At 41.4% G+C, this 25,649-nt stretch overlaps 1 protein-coding gene across 1 annotated transcript in view; it reads left to right on the top strand.

Annotated features, from left to right (window-relative positions):
• The first annotated feature begins 1,883 nt into the window (after positions 1 to 1,883).
• SMU1 (SMU1 DNA replication regulator and spliceosomal factor) overlaps positions 1,884 to 25,649 on the top strand; it is a 29,898-nt gene continuing 6,132 nt past the window's right edge. Inside the window, exons 1-9 of the mRNA XM_003263440.4 lie at positions 1,884 to 2,017; positions 4,807 to 5,017; positions 6,754 to 6,906; positions 9,707 to 9,817; positions 16,927 to 17,055; positions 18,428 to 18,547; positions 21,302 to 21,418; positions 22,056 to 22,183; positions 22,782 to 22,908. Coding sequence (XP_003263488.1) covers positions 1,992 to 2,017; positions 4,807 to 5,017; positions 6,754 to 6,906; positions 9,707 to 9,817; positions 16,927 to 17,055; positions 18,428 to 18,547; positions 21,302 to 21,418; positions 22,056 to 22,183; positions 22,782 to 22,908 — 1,122 coding nt within the window. The 5' untranslated portion in view covers positions 1,884 to 1,991. The remainder of the gene's footprint in view (positions 2,018 to 4,806; positions 5,018 to 6,753; positions 6,907 to 9,706; positions 9,818 to 16,926; positions 17,056 to 18,427; positions 18,548 to 21,301; positions 21,419 to 22,055; positions 22,184 to 22,781; positions 22,909 to 25,649) is intronic.

Genomic DNA, 25,649 nt, shown 5'->3' on the forward strand with positions numbered 1-25,649 from the left:
CTCTGCCTCCCAGGTTCAAGGGATTCTCCTGTCTCAGTCTCCCGAGTAGCTGGGATTACAGGTGCACACCAATCTGCCCAGCAAATTTTTGTATTTTTAGTAGAGACGGGGTTTCACCATGTTGGCCAGGCTGGTCTCCAACTCCTGAACTCAGGTGATCCACCCGCCTCAGCCTCCCAAAGTGCTGGGATTACAGGCGTGAGCCACCGCGCCTGGCCAGATTTATTATTATTGTGCTGCAAATAATTTTTACAATTTATATACAACGGCAATAAAGTATTTAAAAATAGGTTTTATGTATGAAGTTCACTGATATCTCTACATTTCCTTTGTCACTACAAATGTAATAATGTGTTTGACCTAAAGTCCCGTGACAGGGCTTGGTGGCTTATGCCAGTAATCCCAGCACTTTGGGTGGCTGAGGTGGGAGGATTGCTTGAGCCCGAGGGGTTGAGGCTGCAATGTGCCATGATGGAGACACTGCACTCCAGGATGGGCAACAAAGCGAGTCCTTGATTCAAAAAAACGCAAAACCAACCAACCAACCAAAATCCTCAATTAACTCTTCCTATAAATTTTGGCTAGTATTATGCTGGTTTTGAACGTATTAATATCCCATCAGGTATTGCATATTCAGCCTCATCTTAAATCTAATCAACTAATTACGTCACACGAAAGCAACATTGGCTGGGCGCAGTGACTCACGCCTGTAATCCCAGCACTTTGGGAGGCTGAGGCGGGCGGATCACGAGGTCAGGAGTTCGAGAACAGCCTGACCAACATAGTGAAATCCCATCTCTACTAAAAATACAAAAAATTAGCCGGGCGTGGTGGCAAGAAACCTGTAATCTCAGCTACTCTGGAGGCTGAGGCAAGAGAATCTCCTGAACCCGGGAGGCAGAGACTGCAGTGAGCCGAGATCGCGCCGTTGTGCTCTCCAGCCCAGGTGACAGTGCGAGATTCCGTCTCAAAAAAAAGCAATCTTTCCAAACCAGTGCCCGCTCTTCTTTCTTTCTTTCTTTCTTTCTCTCTTTCTTTCTTTCCTTCTTTCTTTTTCTTTCTTTCCTTTCTCTCTCTCTCTTTCTTTTCTTACTAGAATCTGATCACCACTACTTTTCTTTTCTTCTTTTGAGACGGAATTTTGCTTTCCTTGCCCACGCTGGAGTGCAATGGTGTGATCTCGGCTCACCGCAACCTCCACCTCCCGAGTTGAAACGATTCTCCTGCCACAGCCTCCCGAGTAGCTGAGATTACAAGCGCCCCCGCCACCACGCCCGGCTAATTTTTTGCATTTTTAGTAGAGACGGGGTGTCACCATTTTGCCCAGGCTGGTCTTGAACTCGCGCGCTGGGAGTACAGGCGCAAGCCACCGCGCTCCGCCCCAGCGCTTTTCTTTTTCAGTGCATTTGTGAGCTGTATGGCGCCCGGTGCTTTTTTCTTTCTTTTTTTTTTTTTGAGACGGAGTTGCGCTCTTGTTTTCCATGCTGGGGTGCAATGGTGCGATCTCGGCTCACCGCAACCTCCGCCTCCTGGGTTCAAGCGATTCTCCTGCCTCAGGCTCCCGAGTAGGGATTACAGGCATGCGCCACTACGCTCGGCTAATTTTGTATTTTTAGTAGAGACGGGGTTTCTCCGTGTTGGTCAGGCTGGTCTCGAACTCCCGACCTCAGGTGATCGCCTTCCTCGGCCTTCCAAAGTGTTGGGATTACAAGCGTGAGCCACGGCGCCCGGCACCGGCCTGGTTTTAAACAGTCTTCCTCCTGGAGCGTATTTCTCTGGGGCAGGGGCATAAACTCCGCCCTCTGACAGTCCCTGAGGGCTCCGCCCCTATACGCACCTCGCCCCTTCTTTTCTTTCACTCTATTTCCGGGGCGGGAATCAGACGCCGACCCAAGCGGAAGTGACGTTAGGCGTCCGCCGGAGGTGTCGTTGGTGTGTTGCGCGACTGGCCTTGAGGGAGAACTGGGGCCTGCTCCCGGAGAGATACAGCTATGTCGATCGAAATCGAATCTTCGGAGTGAGTCCTGCGGTGGGGATGTTCCCGCCGTGCCGGGGGCCTGGAGGTTAAGGTGTGGGGCGGAGGGTACTCGGGGGAAGGCATCCGAGAGGCTAGGGAGTGGAGGGCCATTTCGTTGCCCCCAAAGAAGCATCTTGGATCTGGCTACCTCGGAGGTGGGCCCACAGCAAAGTAGCAGTTCTCAGACGTGAAGCCCAAAGCCTCGAGGGAGGTGGCACGGGTGGGGAAAACACACCTTGCAGACCTAAGTTATGGCCTTGGCCGACTGCTGGCGCGCTGTGATTGACCAAATTAAGGATCCACTCTGGACTCCAGTCTAATTATCTGCACAAGGGGATAGGTCTCTTTAAGCCTTGCTTCTCTCCCTGCCCAGCTTATGCAATGTGATTCGTTGTCTCTGTGCTGATACGGCCCCTTTGCTTTTCTCTGCCTAGCATTTATCACTCAGTATTGTCACTGTTTGATAACCTCATCCCAAACTAGCCTTTGTCGGTGCCTAGGAGCTCCTTTTCCTTGTGGTCTCAGTGTCTAGCATACCTTAGAGGAAGAGTTAATTGCTTTTGGAATGAATGAACAACTAGCTTTTGGAATGAATGAACAACTATCAGGCCCGATCTGGCACTGAATTTTGGGTTGTCTGTGAGCTCTCTGTAACAGCAAGGGAGAGACAGACTGGACACTGGGCTAGAAATTAAAATTTTCAAGGAATAGGGGATGAGAAGTAGTGACTAAAGAAGACCTTAGTGTGCTTTTCCAGAACTCCATCCGCCACCTGTCCTTGCCAACACTTAATAATAATTAAATTAACAGACATAAAAATTGTATCTGAGTGTAAGGGAGGGAGAGGACCTTTTTTGGAGACTTTTCATAGGAGGAAGGGAGGTTTATGCATTCGGCAAATACTGAAATGATGTTAACCGACTTGTCCAAGGTCACATAACTTTGATTCAAATCCCAGACTATCTTCAAAGCTTCTAGCTCTTTATGTATTGATTTGTGTTTGAAGGTAGGGAATTTGATTTTGGCTATGTCAAATGTGAAGTGTTTGAGGAGAGAGATGACTTATTTTGGGAATATAAAATGGAATGAATGGACATGATAGTATCATACCAGAATAACAGGGGTCTAAGTCTGGATACCTGCATACCTCATAAAGGGGCCACGAGGGAAAGACTACTGCAAGTAGCAGCAATCAGTTCTCTTTTTTTTTTTTTTTTTGAGACGGAGTCTCACTCTGTCACCCAGGATGGAGTGCAGTGGCGCGATCTCTGCTCACTGCAAGCACCGCCTCCCACGTTCACGCCATTCTCCTGCCTCAGCCTCCCGAGTAGCTGGGACTACAGGCGCCCACCACCACGCCCGGCTAATGTTTTTGTATTTTTAGTAGAGACAGGGTTTCACCGTGTTAGCCAGGATGGTCTCGATCTCCTGACCTTGTGATCTGCCCGCCTCGGCCTTCCAAAGTGGTGGGATTACAGGGGTGAGCCAACACTCCCGGCCTATAGTTGTTTTTAAGAAGAGGGGCCAGGTGCAGTGGCTCACACCTGTCATCTCAACACTTTGGGAAGCTGAGGTGGATGGATCACTAGAGCCCAGAAGTTTGAGACCAGCATGGTCAACATGGCAAAACCACGTCTCTACAAAAAATACAACAATTAGCCAGTGTGGTGGTGCGTGCCTGTGGTCTCAGCTACTTGGGAGGCTGAGGCGAGAGGATCACCTGAGCCCAGGAGGCCAAGGCTACAGTGAGCCACAGTCACACCACTGTTCCCTCCAGCCTGAGTGATGTGAGTGACCCTTTCTCCAAAAAAAAAAAAAAAAAAAAAAGGGGGATGTTTGCTTTCTCCTCAGGGATATATGCTCTAGAGCCACACTGCCAGTTTGAGTCCTGATTTTTCCACTTATTATCTCTATTATCTGATCAAATCCTCATCTGTAAATTGGGGATAAAAGTAAACTTACCTCATAGGTTTTATTTTATTTATTTTTTTGAGACAAGGTCTTGCTCTCTTTCCTAGGCTAGAGTACAGTGGCATGATCACGGCTCACCGCAGCCTCAACCTTATGGATACCAGCAATCCCCCCACCCCAGCTTCCCAGGTAGCTGGGACCACAAGCACACACTATTATGCCTAGCTAATATTTTTTTTGTTTTTTTTTTTTTGTAGAGAAGGAGTCTCCTTATGTTGCCCATGATGGTCTTGAACTCCTGGGCTCAAGGGATCCTCCCACATCAACATCCCAAGTAGCTGGGGCTACAGGCACATGCCACCATGTTTGGCTAATTAAAAAAAATTTGTAGAGATGGGGTCTCACAGCTGCCTGATCTGGTCTCAGACCTCCTGGTTTCCAGCAATCCTCCTGCCTCAGCCTCCTAAAGTACTGAGATTACAGTCATGAGCCAGCATGCCCAGCCTCATTTAGATTATTTTGTATCAATAACTAGTCTAGTCATTTAAAGTATTTCAGTGAAGTGTGCTACAATGTAATTACAAGAATGAATAGGAAACTGCGCTCTGGATTAGGAAATAAGATAGTCACCTTGATACCAACTCCCTTTCTAGGTGACTGAGACATTAGGCAAATGATTTCCTTTCCTTGAACCCCAGTTCTGTCTCTATGGTTGCAGGGGTCCCCTTGTAATTTAGATTCTGTGATTTTGGAAAATTTTACTCACATGATAAAGAAATGGTAATGAAAGGAAGATGATTGAGTAGGAGCTCGGTAGGCTTTATTTTTGACCTCTGGTGAGTGAGAATCCCTGAGCTGAATGATTTGTTTTCTTTCAGTGTGATCCGCCTTATCATGCAGTACTTGAAGGAGAACAGTTTACATCGGGCGTTAGCCACCTTGCAGGAGGAGACTACTGTGTCTCTGAATACTGTGGACAGCATTGAGAGTTTTGTGGCTGACATTAACAGTGGCCATTGGGATACTGTGTTGCAGGCTATACAGTCTCTGAAATTGCCAGACAAAACCCTCATTGACCTCTATGAACAGGTAAGAGTGGTGGTGATGCTGATCCCCATGGGTTGGTTTGTTGTGGGCCAGCTCCCCAACTAAAAAGCGTCGGTGAGCGTTCCTTCAAGCACTGTAGGGCTGCATCAGCCCATAAAACAATGGCAAGGCGTAACACTGTATTTTTTCTCCCTCCTTGGAAAATCCAGGATTTCCCAAATTAAAATTCTTTCCTTTTTTTGAGACTGGGTCTTGTTCTGTTACCCACTCTGGAGTGCAGTGGCAAGATCACAGCTTGCTGCATCCTCCATTTCCAGGATCAATCCTTCCTCCTGCTTCAGCCTCCTGAGTAACTAGGAACACAGGCACGCACCACCACGCCTGCCTAATTTTTGCATTTTTTTGTAGAGACGGGATCTCACCATAATACCCAGGGTGGTCTCAAACTCCTGGGCTCAAGCAATTTGCCAGCCTTGACCTTCCAAAGGGCTGGGATTATAGGCGTGAGAGAGCCTCAACTTTCTAATCACATAGTTAGTCTTTCTGGTAACTAGCTCCTACCTATCCTGAGCCATTTCCTTTGCACAAACCCAGGTGTGATTCAAGGGGCCCAGGAGTAACAAAGATACCCCTATCACTGGTCAAATTCCAAGAATCTCCAAGCCAAGAACGTAGGACAAAGATCAGACAAATTTGTGATTATAAAACAGCAGAGTAGACTTTCTGGAAATAAGATTGTAATTTGAAGTAAAAGTAGTGAAATTGGTTTTTTGTTTTTGTTTACGGGTTTTTTTGTTTTGTTTTGTTTTGTTTTGAGACAGAGTCTTACTCTGTTACCCAGGCTGGAGTGCAGTGGTTCGATCTCTGCTCACTGCAACCTCCATCTCCTGGGTTCAAGCGATTCTTCTGCCTCAGCCTCCCGAGTAGCTGGGATTACAGACATACATCACCACGCCCGGCTAATTTTTGTATTTAATAGAGACGGGGTTTCACCACATTGGCCAGGCTGGTCTCCAACTCCTGACCTCAAGTGATCCACCTGCCTCGGCCTCCCAAATGCTAGGATTACAGGTATGAGCTGCCCTGTCTGGGCAGTTTGTTTCTTTACAATCTATGAGTTCAATAACTCCCAAAGAAAATTTTGGTAACTGGAGAAAGGTTTCTCTGGAGCCCACGGGAATATTCCCATCTTTAGCTTTCTTTGGCGTCTACATTCTGAGCAAGAAGCCTGAGAGGAGGGGAGATTGGTAGATAAAAATGAAGGATAGAGTTTGAAGGATTGAAATTATTATTTATTTATTTTTTGAGACAGAGTCTTGCTCTGTGGCCCAGGCCGGAGTACAGTAGCATGAGCTTGGCTCACTGCAACCTCCACCTCTCGGGTTCAAGCAATTCTGCTGCCTCAGCCTCCCAGGTAGCTGGGATTACAGGCCTATACCACCACACCCAGGTAATTTTTTGTGTATTTTTAGTAGAGAGTGGGTTTCACCACGTTGGCCAGGCTGGTTTCGAACTCCTGACCTCAAGTGATCCGCCCATCTTGGCCTCCCACAGTGCTAGGATTATAGGCATGAGCCACCAAGCCCAGCTGAAGTTATTATTTATAATTACTTCAGTTGTCCACCTGAAATTGCTAGTGAAAATGGCAAGGGGTACTTCCTGGTATTGGAAATCACTTTGACAGGCCATATCTGTGTTAGATATTTTACCAAAAAATATTAATAAGAGAATGTGTTGAAACATCTCTTTTTGTTGTTGTTGTTTTTTTAATTGTCCAGGTTGTTCTGGAATTGATAGAGCTCCGTGAATTGGGTGCTGCCAGGTCACTTTTGAGACAGACTGATCCCATGATCATGTTAAAACAAACACAGCCAGAGCGATACATTCATCTGGAGAACCTTTTGGCCAGGTCTTACTTTGATCCTCGTGAGGTATGACTGTGGTAATGAAAAGGAACTTTTTGTTAACTTTGGAAATGCAATAACATGATCTTTTTTTTTTTTTTTTTTTTTTTACCATTTTATTGGATACTCTGTGATTTTGATTTAATTTTTGAAAATGATGCTTCTCTTTATATATGTTGGTTGAAATTTGCATATGTTAAAGAGAATAATTTTGTTCAGTTTTCTGATTATTTGAGTCTTCTACACACCTCAGTTTAGAGGATTACGTGTTGGTTAGTAAAAAAAGCAGAAAATTTTATTCTGATGTCATTTCCACATTATCCCTCCCTGAAGTGCTGCCTGACTGCTGGATGTTCACTGATCATTTGTGTATCTTGCCCCTAACAATTGCAGTTTCCTTCTAGCCTTTTTAGTCCCTAGAAGCTTGTGCTTTTGTTTCTTAGCTGATTATGTTTACCAGTAGAGCATGATGAGTCTTTTATTCTTCCAAAACCTTATTATCTGTATAGTTTCACTCTTCCTAAACCTTATTACCTGGATAGTTTCATTCTTCCTGCCCACCCCCACAGCCTTTCATTAGAGGTTTGTCAAAATAGGAGGAAAAAGGATTAAAAAAAAATTTTTATGGGTACATAGTAGTTGTATATATTTATGGGGTACATGAGATATTTTGATATAGGCATGCAGTACATAATGAGGGTAAATGGAGTATCCATCACCTCAAGCGTTTATCCTTTGTGTTACAAACAATTCAATTCTTTCAGTTATTTTAAAATGTATAGTTATTATTGACTATAGTCACCCTGTTGTGCTATCAAACACTATTTCTTATTTATTCTTTATATTTTTTGTATCTATTAACCATCCCCACTTTCCTTCTTACCCCCGCCACCTCCACCCTTCCCAGTCTCTGATAACCATCCTTCTACTCTCTATCTCCATGTTTTGATTTTTACTTTCTGCAAATAAATGAGAACATGCAAAGTCTGTCTTTCTGTGCCTGGCTTATTTCACTTACCATAATGTGCTCTAGTTACATCCACGTTGTTGCAAATGACAGGATTTCATTCTTTTATATGTCCAGCTAGTACTCCATTGTGTACGTGTACCACATTTTCTTTATCTGTTAATGGTCACTTATTGTTGCTTCCAAATCTTGGCTATTGTGAACACTGCTGTAATAAACATGGGAGTGCAGATATCTCTTTGATATACTGATTTCCTTTTGGGTGTGTACCTAGCAGTGGGATTGCTGGATCATATGGTACTTCCATGTTTAATTTTTTGAGGAATCTCCAAACTATTCTCCGTAGTGGTTGTACTAATTTACATTCCCACCAGTAGTGTATGAGGGTTCCTTTTTCTCCACTTACTCACCAGCATTTGTTATTTCCAGTCTTTTTGTATAAAAGCCATTTTAACTGGAGTGAGATGATACCTCATTGTAGTTTGATTTGCATTTCTCTAATGATCAGTTGTGTTGAGCACCTTTAAATAAACCTGTTTGCCTTGCGTGTGTCTTTTTTTAAGAAATGTCTATTCAGATCTTTCACCCATTTTTAACATTGGATTATCAGATTTTTTTTTTCCCATAGAGTTGTTTGAGCTCCTTATATATTCTGGGTTTTTTGTTGTTGCTGTTGTTGTTTTTGAGACAGAGCTCTGTTACCCAGGCTGGAGTGCAGTGGCGTGATCTCGGCTCACTGCAGCCTCCGCTTCCTGGGTTCAAGTAATTCTCGTGCCTCAGCCACCAAGTAGCTGGGATTACTGGTGTGTGCCACCACACTCAGCTAATTTTTGAGTTTTCAGTAGAGATGGGGTTTCACCATGTTGGCCAGGTTGGTCTCGAACTCCTGGCCTCAAGCAGTCCACCCGCCTCGGCCTCCCAAAGTGCTGGGATGACAGGCATGAGCCACCACACTTGGCCCTGTATTCTGGTTATTTATTTATTTGTTTGTTTATTTTTCTGAGATGGAGTCTTGCTGTTGTCTCCCCGGCTGGAGTGCAATGGCGTGATCTTAGCTCACTGCAACCTCCGCCTCCCAGGTTCCAGGAATTCTCCTGCCTCAGCCTCCCGAGTAGCTGAGATTACAGGCACCCACCACTACGGCCTGGCTAGTTTTTCTATTTTTAGTAGAGACAGGGTTTCACCATGTTGGCCAGGCTGGTCATGAACTCCTGACCTCAGGTGATCTACCTGCCTCAGTCCCCGAAAGTGTTGGGATTACAGCCGTGAGCCACCCTGCCCAGCTGTATTCTGGTTATTAATCCCTTGTCAGATGGGTAGTTTGCAAGTATTTTCTCAGGAGCAAGAAGAACTTAATAGGCACTGGATAATAGAATATTAAAGTAAACCTACAAAATCTGTGAGGATAAAGGAAAGGAGTTTAGGTTACCAGGACAGGATTTAAATTAGAGGTGGTGAAGCACGGGAGCCATTTAAGAAAGTACTAAAGAATATAAAAGAATTCTTGGTTCTGCAAATTTTTCAAAAACTGGAAAAACAACTCTGGGTTTAATGTAGTTGACTTGGACTCTTTTCAGAAAAATAGCAGTGTGTCCTTTGGCCAGGAGCTCAATGAAAAAATAATAATAGTGTGGATTGACTGACCTCAGTTTTCTCCCAACTCATACTTTTGAAATGCAAGCGAGCAGAACTGGGAAGTCATTTTCAAAAACTAAATTAGTTTAACTAATCCCTTCTTCAACTGGGTAATTTCTTTTCACATTTTCCTCTGTGTATGCTTCTGTTTGTTTGTTTTAAATAAGTACACTCATATCTTCTTGTTGCTTCTTGGAAATGATGCTACACCCTCTCATTTTTCAGGCATACCCAGACGGAAGTAGCAAAGAGAAGAGAAGAGCAGCAATTGCCCAGGCCTTAGCTGGTGAAGTCAGTGTGGTGCCTCCATCTCGTCTCATGGCATTGCTGGGACAGGTAATTCAATTCCTGTAGAGGCCAGGTGTGGTGGCTCACACCTATCATTCTTGCACTTTGGGAGGCTGAGGCAGGAGAATCACTTGAGCCTAGAAGTTGGAGACCAGCCTAAGCAACATTGTGAGACCCTGTCTCTACAAAAAGTAAAAAAATTAGCAGGGTATGGTGGTGTGTGCCTGTGGTCTCAGTTACTTGGGAGGCTGAGGTGGGACGATCACTGGAGCCCAGAAGGTTGAGATGACAGCTATGATCATGCCGTTGTACTCCAGCTTGGCCAATAGAGTGAGACCCTGTCTCCAAAAATAAAAATAAATTTAAAAAGTGAACTCCTGGTACAATTTCCTAATTTCCTATGTATAAACTATGTCTTAGCTGAAGAAATTGTACACCCTAAGAATTGGGGACTACCTACAGAGTTGCTTATACCAATAACTGTGCTATTCCACTCTCCCTCCTAGAGCAATATAGTGTTAGAACACCCTGGCCGGTGCTCACGCCTGTATCCAGCCTTGGGAGGAGCAGGGCACATCAGGATCAGACCATCTGGCTACATGGTGAACCCCGTCTCACTAAAATACAAAAAAGCCTCCGCGTAGTCCACTGGAGTCAGTTAGAATTAGGGTTACCATAGAATTTATCATCCTGTCTGGGATATCGTTGAGAGTACTGCTGATCACTATGCCAGAACACCAAGTGCAAATAGTAACTGTCCTGGAAAGATTGGAACAAATGCCCACCCTAGTTAGAATCCAGGCTTTCTCATTTACCAGCTATATAGTCTTGGCAAATTACTTAACTTTTCTGGTCCCATTTACTCATCACAGTATTGAGAGTAAGGATTAAGAGAAATAATATTCATAAACATTTTATACATTTCCTGCCACCTTGTAAATAGTAAATGGTAGCTGCTGGTGATGATTTTTTTAAAAATTACTAATAGTGTTGCCAGCATAGTCATTATTATAAAGCTACTTAGAGGGCCGGGCGCGGTGGCTCAAGCCTGTAATCCTAGCACTTTGGGAGGCCGAGGTGGGCGGATCACGAGGGCAGGAGTTCGAGACCATCCTGGCCAACATAGTGAAACGCTGTCTCTACTAAAAAAAAAAATACAAAAAAATTAGCAGGGCGTGGTGGCGGGCGCCTGTAGTCCCAGCTACTCGGGAGGCTGAGGCAGGAGAATGGCGTGAACCCAGGAGGCGGAGCTTGCAGTGAGCCGAGATGGTGCCACTGCACTCCAGCTTGGGGGACAGAGCCAGACTCTGTCTCAAAAAATAAAAAATAAAAAAAAAATAAAGCTACTTAGAGTAATAGATATTTTATAAATAACAAAGGGCACAAGTTTTTAATAGGGATGTTAATAACCTTTTTGCACTAAATGTGCATTTTGATAAGGACCAAAAAGCTATTTGTTGCAGGCCTGCAGTGATTCTGAGATTCAAAAGTAAGCTGCTTTTTGGCCCGGCGCGGTGGCTCACGCCTGTAATCCCAGCACTTTGGGAGGCCGAGATGGGTGGATCACTTGAGGTCAGGGGCTCGAGATCAGCCTGGCCAACATGGTGAAACCCTGTCTCTACTAAAAATACAAAAATTAGCTGGGTGTGGTAGCAGGAACCTGTAATCCCAGCTACCCGGGAGGCTGAGGCAGGAGAATCACATGACCCGGGAGGCGGAGGTTGCAGTGAGCCGAGATTGCACCATTGCACTCCAGCCTGGGAGACAAGAGCGACATTTCGTCTCAAAAAAAAAAAAAAAAAAAAAAGCTGCTTTTTAATTTTTTAATCAAACTAATAGCTGTGCATTGTTTTAAGTAGTACTTCAAGGCTTACAGTGGAAAAACAGTCCCATGTGCTTCCCTTCTCCACCTGATTCTTAACTTTCCTGACTATTAGCTCCATAGCTGAATACCATGTTTATACTGTTATTACCTGAATTTTTTTTTTTGGTCATTAGCAACTAACTTTCTTCAGTGAAAAATGATTTGTCTCATACCCACTCTCCTCAATACACACTTACTCTTCTTCCGGATTTTCAGTAGAGTTGTATCACAACTTTTGGTTCAATCTGTATTCAATGTTTACATAGTTATTTTTATATAGCTATTGTTCACAGCTAAAAAATAATTACATGTAATTTCTTACATAAATTTTTATGATTTGCAATAATTATTGCTTATTTTTTCTTTTGCCTAGTTTTCTATGCACTTCTGCTAGTCCAGCCTGAGTATTTCTAGTAGAACCGTCAAAAGTCCTTTTTTTTCCCTCTTGCTGATATCTTTCCTGAGGCCCTTCTCTTTCTGTTCTCATCAGGACTAGTTCGCTGCACAGTTATTGTACCAGGACTTCTCTTATCTTCGTCTTCATACTGGGAATTTTGGGCCTCTTATTTTTTTTGTAGGTCTTATTTATAGATTCCTCATTTTTCTTTCTTTCATAGTTAGATCTTTTTTTTTTTTTTTTTTTTTTAAATGGAGTCTCACTCTGTCGCCAGGCTGGAGTGCAGTGGCACGATCTTGGCTCACTGCAACCTCTGCCTTCCAGGTTCGAGCAATTCTCCTGCCTCAGCCTCCCGAGTAGCTGGGACCACAGGTGCCCACCACCATGCCCAGCTAATTTTTGTATTTTTAGTAGAGACAGGGTTTCACCATGTTGGCCAAGATGGTCTTGATCTCTTGACCTCGTGATCTGCCCACCTTGGCCTCCCAAAGTGCTGGGATTACAGGCGTGAGCCACTGCACCCGGCCTTTTTTTTTTTTTTTTAATTAAATGGAGAACAGAGCCTTGCTGTGTTGCCCAGACTATCCTGCCTCTGCCTTCCTAAGTACTGGGATTACAAGTGTGAGCCTCTGAGCCCAGCCTAGACCCTCATTTTGTGGGAGTACTGAGTCCAGTAACTTCCTGAGAAAGGAAGCATAGAAATAAATTTTTGAGATTTTACTTGTGTCTGTAATACCATGTACCTTTCTTTCTCTTTAAATGTTTAAGGTTTTATTATCCTCCCTGCACTGTCCCCGTATTTCTATTTTTTCTTTTTCTCTGAGTTTTCCCCTTCCCTGTTTGTTTTGCTGACCATATGTGGGAGTTTTCCTCAAATATTTAGAGCTCTCTGCTATGGTTTATATTTAAGAGTGAAACACTAAATAACGGAATTATATGTCAGGTTGGGTGATTGGAAAGAGGAGTTTGAGAACTGATAGAATTCAGCCTGGGATGATAGGATGGGGATCCTCATTTGTCATTTTCTGCAGAAATATTCTCTTGGACTGGTCAGCTTTTCTAGAGAGTAGTTCCTGTTTAGAGAGTAGTTCTTGCTTAAACCATACCTTGAGAGCCAGAGCTGAGAGGATGCAGGTAGGAGTGGAGGACAGAGAAATCTCACTGTTCAGCATACCAGTGTACACCAGTTTTCACTGTGGCTTCTCACCTCCACCCTGTCCTCAGCTCTACTGAGATTTTCAGAGCCTAGGACCTCAACCTTTCCAGAATATATATCACCTGATTTCTCTTGAGGCTCAGGCGAGGTAGTTGCACAGGGTTGGGAGAAGTCGTGGTAGCTAAATGCTGCTTATACAGACTTTAATATTGCCCCGGTTTTCAGCCCTGCAGCATGCCTTGTCCTTGAAGGGTATGTGATTCCTCCAGTTCCTAAGCCTTTTTGGAGTTTTGCAAGGTAGTTTGGCTTGCTGCTTGTGGCTTCTGCTTCTTCACCTTGTACAATTAGGTTTCAGTTTTCTCTGTTTTTGGTTTCCACTAGTCCATTCACTTTTCACCTTCTAAAATTTAACTAACATTTTTTTCTTGCTGTTCTCCCATTCTCTTTGTCTTTTGGGGCATGTATCTTTTTTATTCCTTAATTACCATCACTTTAGTGGATTTTCTAGAGAGAGTGGAAATAAGCTCATGTGTTCTACATTTAATTGTTTAGATGTGAAGAGCAAGTGAGGTTTTGGTTCTAGGTTTTGTTTCCCTTTAGTTTCTGGTTTGAGTGACTTGGTAGAAAATATAAGAAGGACAGATTTGTTGGGGGCTGGGGGTAGAAACTAGGGATAGGGGAAATGATCTGTTTTTAGATGTGTTGAAGTTCCCTTGGGACATACAAGTGGAAACTTGCAGTATAGGCCCTTGGATCTGTGAATCTGGACCTTAACCTAGAGGTTTTGGCTAAAATTATAGATTTGGAAATTACAGTAGTAGTTGAAGCTGTAAATGTAATTACCTAGGGAAAGCATGTAGAATAAGAAAAGTAAAAATGTGTCCAGGTATGGTGTTTCACACCTGTAATCCCAGCACTTTGGGAAGCCCAGGTGGGCGGATCAACTGAGGTCAGGAGTTGGAGACCAGCCTGGCCAACGTGGCGAAACCTCATCTCTACTAAAAATAGAAAAATTAGCCAGCCATCATGGCGCGCACCTGTAATCCCAGCTACTTGGGAGGCTGAGGCAGAAGAATCACTTGAACCCGGGAGGCAGAGTTTGCAGTGAGCCAAGATTGCACCACTGCACTCCAGCCTGGGTGACAGAGTGAGACGCTGTCTCAATTAAAAAAAAAAAAGAGAAAAAGAAAAAATATATTTAGCAAAGAAACTTTAGAAAGGAAGAATGTTGAGAGCATACTAGGCTTAGAAATACTGCATTTAATAAAGACCTATAATTTGCATCATTTTGGTAGTGGGCACAAGAATATCTGTTGCAACCAGTGCAACAACAGTGCAAAAACCTATTCTGTTATTTATAATAATTCCATGGATGACAATGGGGAATACCACAAAACCTAGGAATAAGAGAAAAATACATTACAATATATGATGTTGAGACACTGACTTTAGAATTGCGGGGGAGAGGTCAGATCACAGCCTGCTCCCATATTTTATGTAGCATAATTTCAGATAGAAAGTTAGATATTTTAAGATAATAGAAAAACACTGGGAGATAATATAAGCTATCAAACCTGATAGTCTTCCCAAGCTTAGAGATTAAACACCAAGGAAAAGATAAACAGATTTCATCACTTGAGAATGGAACTTAAGGTGAAAAGAAACCTATAAAGCTGTAATCCAAAATAGACATAGTCACAGCTACTTGGAAGGCTGAGATAGAAGGACTGCTTGAGCCCAGGAGTTCAAGGCTGCAGTGAGTTGTGATCATGCCACTTTTCCAGCCTGACAGAGTGAGAACCCCTCTCTTTAAAAAAAAAAGTTGGTAAAAGAATTCTTTGCAGCAAACAACAAATACCTTTATCACATTAAAGCTCACAAATTGGTGAGAATGGTAAGACTATGATAGATAAGTGAGCAAATAACATAAACAGTTAACAGAAGAGGAAATATATCTAATAAATACAGAGAAAAGTTCAACTCATTAATCAGAGAACTGACTAAAGTAGGGTATTCTATTTCTACCTATTAAATTAGCTAAAATTTTTAAATCAGCAGTCCCCAACATTTTTGGCACCAAAGACTGGTTTCGTGGAAGACAGTTTTTCCACAGATGGTGGTGGAGGTCAGGGGGATGGGTTTGGGATGAAACTCTTCCACCTAAGATCATCAGGCATTAGATTCTCATAATGAGTATGCATCCTAGATCCCTCACATGCTCATTTCAAAATAGGGTTCATGCTCCTATGAGAATCTAATGCTGTGCAGATCTGACAGGAGGGGGAGCTCAGACTGTAATGCTCTCGCTCCCTGGCTACTCACCTCCTGCTGTACTGCTGGGTTCCTAACAGGCCATGGACCGGTACTGGTCCGCAGTTCAGAGGTCGGGGACCCCCGTTTTAAATGATATCCAAAAATTATTGAGTTTTCTTGGTATAACAAAAGGAAAGGGGAATAAACATTGTGTGCTTATTATGTGAACATGTGCTTATTATACAGGCTTCACTTACTTTGTTTTATTCTCTGTGAATTAGGCTTTTTTTTTTTTTTTTTTTTGGAGACAGTCTCACTCTGTCGCCCAGGCTGGGAGTGCAGTGGCGTGATCTTGGCTCACTGCAACCTCTGCGTCCCAGGTTCAAGCAATTTTCCTGCCTCAGTCTCCCAAGTAGCTGGGATTACAGGCATGCGCCACCACACCCGGCTAATTTTTATATTTTTAGTAGAGATGGGGTTTCACCATGTTGGCCAGGCTGGCCTGAAACTCCTGACCTCAGGTGATCTGCCCACCTTGGCCTCCCAAAGTGCTGGGATTACAGGCGTGAGCCACCATGCTTGGCCCCCGAATTAGGCTTTTTTTCCTGACTTTTTCAGTTGGCAAAACTGGGAGTCAAAATGACATAGCTGGTGAATGATTCAGCCTAGGACCATCTGTCTCCAAAGTTCATTATTTCACCTCTCATAATGCAGTTGTGAACACTATTGCAACTGCAACTTTTTTTGGAAAGCAGCCCTTTTGGAAAGGAGTTTGGCAGTATATATCAAATATATCAAGAGCCTTAACCATTCATCTTCTTTTTCGGATTTAGTAATTTCTTTTCCAGGAATATACCCTAGGAGGGGAATATCCCCAAAACAGAAAAAGCTTTATGTCCAAAGGTGTTCACTGCAGCATTATTTAGGTGATTGAAAAATTGGAAACAGTGTAAATGTCCACTAATATATTGATTATGTTAACTGTGAGACATCTACTAGATGGGATATATTTTATAGCCATTAAAATGATAGCTGTGACTAATACGATCTATTGATAGGTGAAAACAGGAGAAAATAAAATTTTACATATAGTATAATTACAACTAGGTTAATGAAACACATATGTTGGGGGGATGATTGGAAGGTAGTATATAAAATGTTAATAGTGGGTGTGTTTGAGTGTTAGAACTATGGGAGATTTTTGTTTTCCAAGTTTTGTTTATAACGAAAGAACCACTCCTATAAGAAAATAGGTGGATGATAGACTTGTTGGCTCTCAGAGTCCCCTTCCACCCTTAGATCCGCCTGTGTTCTTGGACACACAGAGGAGCACAGATTATGTTATGTTTGGATGGCCAAAAATAGTTGGGGTCTAGATGGCTCACAGCTTTCTCTGAACCTCATCCTTTCGGGCTTGGTTTCTGAGCACTCATGACCAGATCTTAAAAGCACCTGAACGGATTGCTATACTTTTTTTTTCCTCGTAGGCACTGAAGTGGCAGCAGCATCAGGGATTGCTTCCTCCTGGTATGACCATAGATTTGTTTCGAGGCAAGGCAGCTGTCAAAGATGTGGAAGAAGAAAAGTTTCCTACACAACTGAGCAGGCATATTAAGGTAGGATCCTAAGACATTCAGCCAGTCAGTAATCATTTGTTGAGGACTTGTCATGGGCTCAGCCAGGCCCTGTGCCAGGGGCTTGGATAATTGAGGGGGATAACTCATTCTCCAGCTCTGACAATATTCAAGGTTGCTGCAGGTGTCCACTGGGATACTGCTGTGGCCTGGGAGTGGTACACCTCAGATGTGTCATCTAATGGATGGACATCTAGCTTGACATCTAGCCCACCATCTGCCCTTGCACTTCTTCCCAAGAAGCCTGCATTTGGAAGAATGGTTAGTTCTTTTTTGGTTACACCTGGGACTGTGAACTTTCTATGTACTTCTCCTGTTCACCATTTTTGTTTTGCCTGCTGTGTGCAGGCAGAGTGCCAGTGAGGGATTACAAAGTGGGCTTATGTGATGTTTGAGGAAAATGATTTTATCATCTTATGGTGTGGTTTTTTTTTATTTTTTATTTTTTTAAGTCTGAGAGTTTTCTAGGAAAAAGTTTTCGAGATAATTCCGAGAATTACAAGTGTATTTGCTACTTTAGCATCTCTGTATTACAGTTTCTCTGGATTTGTGCTCTAAATTCCTGGATTTTAAAATACTTCATATTCCTCAAATCTTTGACTTTGGGTTAACATTTTGGATTTGCCTTTTCTGGATTATGTATTCTAACTTGCAGATAAAGATATTTTTGAGCAGCACCTTTATTTACTCTGCTCGAAACCTTGAGACAAATAGAAATCTATCATTATTATGCTGCTGGGCTAAGATTTTCTGTTATAAACACTTTCCTTTTTTGGCATTTAAGGTGAAATCCACATTAGAGCTTTTCTTTGTTTTTTCTACCTAATTTTCTGTAGTTTTCTTCTAAGTTTGGTCAGCTACACATTATCACTTGATTAAATGAAGGTTGTGAAACACTGATAGAAAGTTTATTTACAAAATAATATAGGGAAACATACATTTACTTTGAAAAAATGAGTTTTTTCCCCCTGAGATACACAACAGGAACATATTAGGCCATATTGAGTGTGAAAGTCATGCTAACAGTGGCCTATTCTAGCAAAACCTTACAGTCTGAGCTAACAAGATCACTTGTTCTAAGTCCCATGTTAAAATAGCTTTTGTCCTTCCCTTTGGAAATGTCTCACATTCAAAAAACTAGCTTCAACTTAGTGCCTAGACATAAAACTAAGTCAGAGAAAAATACATCCACCCAGCTCCCTGCGTCCAGGTACAGAAATACCCCTCCAATACTCTATAATATGGGCCAGCTCTGACTTTATGCTAGGGCAGGGTTTCTCAAAAGGTTAAAATAGGAATTGTTTTAAGTCCACCAGATAAAAATGCATCTGTTTCATTGTTTCATTTGAAACAGTTTGGTCAGAAATCACATGTGGAGTGTGCTCGATTTTCTCCAGATGGTCAGTATTTGGTCACTGGATCTGTTGATGGATTCATTGAAGTATGGAACTTTACTACTGGAAAAATCAGAAAGGTAAAGTATTTTAAATGTGTTAACCTTCCCAGTGGAAAAATTACCTACTTTGAATTACTTACCTATGGCCACACTCTAAATCAGATTAGTTGAAAAAGGATCTGTATGTAATGAACATGTATTACTTTTGTAATTAAAAAACTCATTTAAAGCTAGGGACAGTGGTGCATACCTGTAGTCCTAGCTACTCAGGAGGCTGAGGCAGGAGGATCACTTAGTTGAACCCAGGAGTTCAACTCAGCCTGGACAGCATAGTGAGACCATGTCTCTACCAAAAAATTTTTTTTTAAAAATTAACCATGCATGCTTGTGTGCACCTATAGTTTTAGCTGCTTGGGAGGCTGAAATGGGAGGATCCCTCAAGCCAGGAGTTTGAGGTTGCAGTGAGCCATGATTGTGCCACTGTATTCTAGCCTGGGCAGCAACGCTGTCTCAAAAACAAAAAGCAAAAAACGGTATTTTTAATTAAATTCCGATTTTATTAACCAAGGGAGGACCTTTATTATCTATAATTGTTTTATTATCTATTATTTTTACAAGTAAAAAATTTTTTTTTCAGGCTGGGCGCAATGGCTCAGGCCTGTAATCCCAGCACTTTAGGAGGCTGAGGCGGGTGGATCACCTGAGGTCAGGAGTTTGAGACAAGCCTGGCCAACATGGTGAAACCCCATCTCTACTAAAAGTAAAATAAAATAAAATAAAAATTAGCTGGGCCTGGTGGTGGGTGCCTGTAATCCCAGCTACTCGGGAGGCTGAGGCAGGAAAATTGCTTGAATGTGGGAGGTGGAGGTTGCAGTGAGCCAAGATCATGCCACTGCACTCCAGCCTGGGCAACAAGAGCAAAACTCCATCTCGGGGGAAAAACAAAACAAAACAAAACAGAGTTTCGCCCTTGTGGCCCAGGCTGGAGTGCAGGGGCACGGTCTCAGCTCACTGCAACCTCCGCCTCCCGGGTTCAAGGGATTCTCCTCCTCAGCCTCCAGAGTAGCTGGGATTACAGGCACGTGTAAAAAAAAATTTTTTTTTCAAGGGGTTATATGTACAACTGATACAACATTCAAAAAAACAGAAAAAGTTACTCAAGTAGTGTTTTGCTCCTACACTTGTACCTCAGCTAGTCATTTGCCTTCCTTGGGCCAGCCAGGATTACCAGTTTCTTGTGTAACTTTCCTGGAATATCATGTGTGTGTGTTACTTACTATGTATCCTTTTCAAAATTTTGTAATACAGATGATAGCATACTATATACCCTGTTACACTTCTTGCTTTTTATAGCATATGTTGGAGATTATTGCTATATTATATTACATTGCATGGATTGAACCATGATATATTTAACCACCCATTTTATTTAAGATCATTTCCAATCTAACCTAATTGTAGTACTAATTCTGTTTCTCTTATGAAGGAAGTTAAACATCTTTTTATATGTGAAAAGCCACCAATATTTCTTTTTTATTTTACGGAAGCCACTAATATTTCTTACACTATGAAGTCTGTTAATATCTTTTGCCCATTTTTCTGTTGGATGGTTCTTTATTGATTTGTAGGAGCTCTTTATATTTTAAGGAAATGAAGTTTTATAATATACATTACAAATATTTTAAAATTTTGACTTTTATCTCTTGATTTTGCTTGTTTTGTTTTACAGACTTAAAATTTTTTTATATCATCAAATTTATTCATCTTTTCTCCTACAGTTTCTTCTAATACTTTAATCTTTTATTTTATGTTTAATTTTTGACCCTTCTAGAATTTGTTTAGCAGGATAAAGTTGGTATAGCTCCAACTTAGTTTTTTCCCCAAATAGCTATTTACTAACTTTTATCCACTGATTTAAAATGTAATTTTTGACTAGGCGCAGTGGCTTATGCCTGTAATCCCAACACTTTGGGAGGCTGAAGTTGGTAGATCACCTGAGGTCAGGAGTTCGAGGCCAGCCTGGCTAACATGGTGAAACCCTGTCTCTACTAAAAATATAAAAATTAGCTGGGTGTTTTGATGCGGACCTGTAATCCCGGCTACTTAGGAGACTGATGCAGGAGAATTGCTCAAACCCGAGAGGCAGAGGTTGTAGCAAGCTGAGATTGTATCACTGCACTGCAGCCTGGACGACAGAGCAAGACTCTGTCTCAAAAATAAATAAATAAAATGTAATTTTTATCGTAGAGTACCAAATTCCACTCTATGGGTAGTGGATTTATGAGTGATTTTTACTTTCTACTTTATATATTTCTTTATAGTTTGCTTTTATTTTTTTAAACCAGGAAGCAGTCTCACTGTATAATTAGAAAAAAATAAGAAAGGTAATCCGTTTGAACAATAATGGATAATAAAAGAAGCATCACAAATAAATAGATTAGTCAGTAAACTGTTGCAGGAAAGGGAGCTGATGATTTGGAAAAAATATTAGTTTAGTTTCCCACATCATACAAAAATAGGTAAATTCAGATTTATTAAAGATGTAAAATATGAAATTAGAGAAATTTTGCCTAGAAAAAAATCAGTAAGCAAAAGATCTAGAGTAGTATGTGGGTATTTTTTATAATACTAATTTGAATTGTATAAAATTATTTATCCCCAGCAATATGACTAGGAACTAGTTACTAGGAACGTGTATGCACAGCACTTCTATTTACTTTGGGAGTTTAGAGTAGGTACAATCCATTGCTCTGGTTTTTGTGAGTTTGTAGAGAACTGGGGTCTTTCTTGGCTTTGTGTTATTTTGATAACTGCTAACCATTGTTTCTCTAGGATCTTAAGTACCAGGCCCAGGATAACTTTATGATGATGGATGATGCTGTCCTCTGCATGTGTTTCAGCAGAGATACAGAAATGTTAGCAACTGGGGCCCAAGATGGAAAAATCAAGGTATGGATTAGTGCCACAGCCTCTCATATGTAGACATTTTGAATGTTCTGCTATGGGGTAGTGTCCTACATATGATATTCAGCATAATAATAGCTACTGATTATTGAGCATCAGCTTTATGCTAATCACTTTACTTTTTCTTATGTAATCTTAATAACTCTGCCTGGGTGATCCAATAACATGTTTAAGGTCACATACTTGGTAAGTGATAGATCTGGGACTTTAGTTCATATCTGCTTATGCCCTTTCTATTGTACCACCCTGGCTTGCTGTATAAAAATCAAAATAACTGACTTTTTTTTTTAGGGGATGGTCTAATAGCCAATTTGCTGTGGTTTGTATTTAATGCTAGAAATACATCCTGGGCTACAGAAATTGCAGAAATGGTCTCTGCTAAATGAACTTAGAGTGTATATTTTTGTTTTAATAATTTACAAGGAAAGAGTTTTAAGTTTCAAAGGATTCAGTTACCATTGTACTACGTGAACCAGACACATCACGTTCAGCTATTAGCATGCATTTTTAATGCTGTTTCAGTACATTAGTGAGCATTGCATCTTGCCTGGCTCTGTGGGCTATTAATAGTAGGACACTTTACAAGTTTTTTTTAATTCTTTTTTTTTTTCCCCAAATAAAGGTGTGGAAGATTCAGAGTGGACAATGTTTAAGGAGATTTGAGAGGGCACACAGTAAGGGTGTCACCTGTCTAAGCTTTTCTAAGGATAGCAGTCAGATCCTTAGTGCTTCTTTTGACCAGACAATTAGGTAAGTAAAAATCCCAAAAACTGCTCTCACTTGAGTTTGATATAATGAGGCCATGGAGGGAGGTACTAGTGATTCCTTATGCTTTTACCAGGATGCTTTTACCATGATGGTGTGATATGGAGAGGGAAGGTATGTGAGACTTTATGTCCCCAAAGTACAGCTGACACTTGTCGTTTTGTCATTTGAGTCTTCACCCAGAAGAGAGATTTGAAAGGGGGTAGCACTGATTCATGTTTCTCAGAGTATGGTCTTATGGACCTACCTGCATCATAATCACTTTAGAGGGTCTGCTATCCTCTAAAGGACCCAGCTGAGACCCACTGACCTCAGTCTCCTGTTAACCTGTTTTTTAGAGGTCTATCCCTGAACAGAAGCTTGTGGTATTACTGGCATATTTTCTTCCAGCCTCTTTCTTTGCAAAGCTTTTGTTTAATTGTTTGATATAGTGAAAATTACACCATATACACAATAACATAGCCCTCTTCACTTAATATTATAGCATGAGCTTCTGTAATTTATCTAAAATGCATTCAATCATTGATCACAACCATAAGATATTAAATATTTATTGTTCTTTTCATTTACTTTCATTTGGTAGAATTCATGGTTTAAAATCTGGGAAAACCCTGAAGGAATTTCGTGGCCATTCCTCCTTTGTTAACGAAGCAACATTTACACAAGATGGACATTACATTATTAGTGCATCCTCTGATGGCACTGTAAAGGTTAAGTATTTGCTATCGGTTTATTTTGGGATGTCTACTCCGTCTTTGTCCTTTGAAGAGTTTTCAGTGGTGATAATGGGAATGATTGTGCTGTAGTAAACCTCTTTACTGGCTATTTTAGCCATAATTGAGGTGAGTCTGAGACAACAACAGTATTCTGTGGGTAATTCCCATTGGCCTTGGGACCCAAATCTCAAACCTTTTCAATCCAAACAAACTTTATCATGTGTAGGAAAAGAGGAAGGGTGAAGAGTCCCAAACTGAAGCCATCCCTCATTTACAGATACATATGGTGGTTAAATCTGTTTTGCCATAGGTATGGTCCACCTGCTAACAGTCAAATTCACGAAAGGCTCAGTGGCCTAATAAATAGATCTCTTTTTTGTTGCACAGCCTCACTGCACTCCTGGTCCCCAAATTTAGGGCCTTCCTAGTAGCATTTATAGAGGAATAGGAGAGGTGTTGAGTAAAACTAAGCCTTCTCCTAGATAGTTATTTAATAAGTAATTTGCTGAAAGTAATGGATCTTCAGTACCTTTAAAGATTTAGTTATTTGAAGAGAGGGTCTCATTTCCTAGAAAATATATGAGAAACCCAAATAGAAAATTATTAGAGATCTTTGAGACACTCTATCTACATTCTGGACCTAATCTTTTTGAATTGCCTTATGTGAGTGAGTACTTTGTGGCAGAAGATCTAGACATTTTAATAAAACATTTTAACACAAATATTTAGACATTTTAGATACATATTTAAGTATCTAAAATTCAGACAGCCAGGTGTGGTGGCGTATACCTGTATTCCTAGCTACTTGAGAGGCTGAGATGAAAGGATCACTTGAACCCAGGAGTTTGAGGCTGCATTGAGCAATTTTCTCACAACTGTACTTCACCCTGGGCAACAGAGCAAGAACCTGTCTCAGTCAATCAATAAATGTATGTATGTATGTCAGACCACCATCTGAAATTGCTGTTCATGATTGGAAATCGAACCGGAAACCTGAAGGCAGGAGATGTATGCTCCCTTGGGATGTATGGGGAAATCACACAGAGCTGTTAGTACTTCAGTCATGGGATTTGCTCTCATGCTATGCATATGTGCCTCACAACTTGTAAATGCCACTGGGAGATGGCTTATCTAAGCTTCTTTATTTTGTGGTCTTTCCCCCTTAGTTCTGCAGCGAGTGGGGCAAAGCATGTCACTGACCTTTTGAATGGAAAACACTGGAAGCCTTAGTGTTCTTAATTCCTGAAATGTTCATTTTTTTTTTCTAAGCAACTGGGCTTCAGAGGAGATTAGGGTAGGCGATAACAGTGTTGACCCCAGGGCAACTGTTTTCTCCTATTTATGGGTATTTCTTGAACATCTGCTTTGTGCCAAGCTCTGTGGAAGGCACAGAGGAAACACAGCAGAGTCCATGGCTTAGAGACTTTGTACCTGATGAATTGAGTGGTATCAGGACAATGCTATTTAATGTTTGATCCATCCCTTCTCTAAACACATCTCAGATTTCTGTGCTACCTGATTTAACCCTTTCAGTTCATAGAGCCCAGAAGGACAAGGTGAAAAGATAGACTGGGAAAAGTAATACAAGTGGCCAAGAGTAGCTTCCACTTCAAAGTTCCTCATGTGTGTGTGCTAACATTGTGACTTCCGTTCAGTCATTGTCAGTATAAACCGTACATTGGAATCATTTGTAGCTTTTTAAAAAATGCCTATGCCTCACCCTAGACCTACCACATCAAAATCTCAGGATAGAGTCTCAAGCTAAAAAACCTCTATTTGAGCCAGGCTTAGTGGCACCTGCCTGTAGTCCCGTACTCAGGAAGCTGAAGTGAGCTTGAACTCAGGAGTTTAATGCCAGCGGGGGCAACAGGGCAAAATAGCGAAATCTCATCTCTTTAAAAAAAAAAGATGTTTTTTTGTTTTGTTTTGTTTTTGTTTTTGTTTTGTTTGTTTGTATTTTATTTTAATTATTTTAAATAGAGACAAGATCCCACTATATTGCCCAGGCTGGTCTTGAACTCCTGGCCTCAAGTGATCCACCCGCCTTGGCTTCCCAAAGTGCTGAAATTACAGGCGTGAGCCACCATGCCCAACCCCCTGTTTGGTTTTGATATCCAGACAAGGGTAGTTTTCTGGTTGTTTATGACAGTAGCATTGTTGACCAACAATTAATTTTAAAGAGAGAGAGCTCTATTGGCTAAGGAAAAATGTATGAGAAAAGATCATAGGTTTTTTAAAGATTTTAAGTTTTAGTTTGTGACTTTTGTTTTGCCAATTAGTCAACAAATACATGATGAATGCTTACTCTACACAGTTGGTCCTCTGTATCTGGAACATGGATTCAATCAATCACAAATTGAAAATATTTGGGGGAAAAAAGAATTCCACAAAGTTCTAAAAAGCAAAACTTAAATCTGCCCCATGCCAAGTACTACATTTGAATCCATACAAAGGAAGTGGTGTGTGGGCATTGTATTAGGTATTATAAGTAATCTAGAGATGATTTAAAGCATACAGGAGGATGTGCATAGGTTATATGCAAATACATCATTCTATTTATGGGACTTGAGTATCCTTGGATTTTGGTATCTAAAGGAGATCCTGGAACCAATTCCTCACAGATACCGAGGGAAAACTGTATATGGCAGTGCTGGATATTTGATTGGACCTAAAATCAAGTAAGAAACTTTTTTCCCGAGTCATTTCTACTGTTTTTTAGTGAACTGTTAATGTTT

Source organism: Nomascus leucogenys, chromosome 8 (assembly GCF_006542625.1).
Source record: "Nomascus leucogenys isolate Asia chromosome 8, Asia_NLE_v1, whole genome shotgun sequence".
Taxonomy (NCBI): Eukaryota; Metazoa; Chordata; class Mammalia; order Primates; family Hylobatidae; genus Nomascus; species Nomascus leucogenys.